The following is a 2,500-nucleotide window of genomic DNA, read 5'->3' on the forward strand; positions in this document are numbered from 1 at the left end:
AGAGAGTTGGAAGAGAGAGGTGGAGGTAGAGAGAGATGGAGGGGGAGAGAGAGTTGGAAGAGAGAGGTGGAGGTAGAGAGAGATGGAGGAAGTCTTCTTCTTAAAAAGAGAAACTCTAGAAAGAGTTTGATGGATGCCGGCGCTGCTGCTTCTGTGCAATGGTGGTGCGGAGGGGAGAGGGAGAGATGGAGGGGGAGAGAGGTGGAGGAAGGGAGAGGTGGAAGGGGAGAGGTGGAGGGAGAGATGGAGAAAGAGAGAGGTGGAGGGAGGGAGGGAGAGATGGAGAAGGAGAGAGAGGTGGATGGAGGGAGGGAGGGAGAGATGGAGAAGGAGAGAGAGGTGGATGGAGGGAGGGAGGGAGAGATGGAGAAGGAGAGAGGTGGAGAAAGGGTGAGGTGGAGGACGGAGAGGTGGAGGGAGGGAGAAAGAGACAGAGAGAGGTGGAGGGGGGAGAGGTGGAGGGGAGAGAGAGGTGGAGGGAGAGAGAGATGGAGGAACAGAGGGAGAGGTGGAGGGAGAGAGGGGAGGATTAGGGAGGGAGAGGTGGAGAGAGGGAGGAGAGGTGTGCAGTTCTATGTAAGAAAGAGAAACAAAAGAGAAGAGAGGGGCGATCTCTTGAGCTGCAGAGCAAACTGCTTCTCCGTGGGAGGTCTGGCCACGTACAAGGCTTTACAAACAAAAAGCACTTTTCAATCAGTTTGCACACACTCTACTCGCACGCACACACACGCACGCCCAGGCACACACACACACACACCAAAAACGCACACAAATACTGTACACACACACACACACACACACACACACACACACACACACACACACACACACACACACACACACACACACACACACACACACACCATAAACGCACACAGATACTGTATATACACGTACACGCGCACACAGACACAGATACTGTACACACACACACATCACTCAAACACACACATGTGCACACCAAAACACACACACAGACACACACAGACACACACAGACACACACCGACACACACCCCAAAAACACACACACACACACACACACACACACACACACACACACACACACACACACACACACACCAAAACACACACACCAAAACACACACACCAAAACACACACACCAAAACACACACACACACACACAGCCCCCCTCACCCCACATGTTTAATTCTACGGTAGCTGTGTGTTTTTTTTCTGGGGGCCTCTTACCCTGTTCAAACCGTTCCTGCCATAGCCGGGCAGAGATGCAGACTTGGAGATGTAGGAGTCTGTAGAAGGAAAGCACACACACACACACACACACACACACACACACACACACACACACACACACACACACACACACACACACACACACACACACACACACACACACACACACACACACACACACACACACACACACACACACACACAGCCCCCCTCACCCCACATGTTTTATTCTACGGTAGCTGTGTGTTTCTTTCTGGGGGCCTCTTACCCTGTTCAAACCGTTCCTGCCATAGCCGGGCAGAGATGCAGACTTGGAGATGTAGGAGTCTGTAGAAGGAAAGCACACACACACACACACACACACACACACACACACACACACACACACACACACACACACACACACACACACACACACACACACACACACACACACACACACACACACACACACACACACACACACACACACACACACACACACACAGTTAAGTTGTGAGTTCATAGCAGTTCGTGTAAATATCTGGGTGTGGGTGTGTGGGTGTGTGAGAGTGTGTGTCTGGATGAAAGAGACAGAGAGAGAAAGAAAATGTCTGTGTGTGTGTGTGTGTGTGTGTGTGTGTGTGTGTGTGTGTGTGTGTGTGTGTGTGTTTTGCTTGAGCAGTTCGTACCAGTTTCAGGCTTGTCTGTTATGGCAATCAGACACCAATCATGCACATACACTTCATGACCAGTAGAGTGAGCTACATACAAGCAAATGTTATTTCCCTCCCATTCTCAAGCTGTTTCATCCAGAGAAGAGACAGAGCGAGAGAAAAACTGTGAGAGATAGATAGAGAGAGAGATAGATAGAGAGAGAGAGAGAGAGAGAGAGAGAGAGAGAGAGAGAGAGAGAGAGAGAGAGAGAGAGAGAGAGAGAGAGAGAGAGAGAAAGAGGGGGAGAGAGAGTGCAAGAGAGAGAGTGCGAGAGAGAGAGAGATGGCTGAACAATAGATGTTCACACATCACACACATCACAGCACCACAGGTCATCATGCAGAAAATATGTGAGACACAGCAAACTGTTTATCTCCCACACGCACGCAACGCACAAACAAACACTTTGTCAACGTTGGCGGCCGACGAGAGACAATTAAAAAGATCATGTCAGCATCAGAGCTGCAATGGCAGCCCAAAATACTCCAGTGACCCATGCAGAGATTAGAATGCAACAACAGGATGGACACAGACAGCAGATCGATGATTTATGTGGGACAGACAGAGAGACAGATAGAGAGAGCGACAG

The 2,500-nt window shown here is 50.2% G+C and overlaps 1 protein-coding gene across 1 annotated transcript in view; it reads right to left on the reverse strand.

Moving 5' to 3' along the window:
* The window catches only part of LOC134453036 (actin-binding LIM protein 3-like), a 151,203-nt gene that overhangs the window by 6,366 nt on the left and 142,337 nt on the right, over window positions 1–2,500 (reverse strand). The window contains exon 19 of the mRNA XM_063203795.1: window positions 1,484–1,542. Coding sequence (XP_063059865.1) covers window positions 1,484–1,542 — 59 coding nt within the window. The remainder of the gene's footprint in view (window positions 1–1,483; window positions 1,543–2,500) is intronic.

The sequence above is a fragment of the Engraulis encrasicolus genome, chromosome 7 (assembly GCF_034702125.1).
Source record: "Engraulis encrasicolus isolate BLACKSEA-1 chromosome 7, IST_EnEncr_1.0, whole genome shotgun sequence".
NCBI classification, from domain to species: domain Eukaryota; kingdom Metazoa; phylum Chordata; class Actinopteri; order Clupeiformes; family Engraulidae; genus Engraulis; species Engraulis encrasicolus.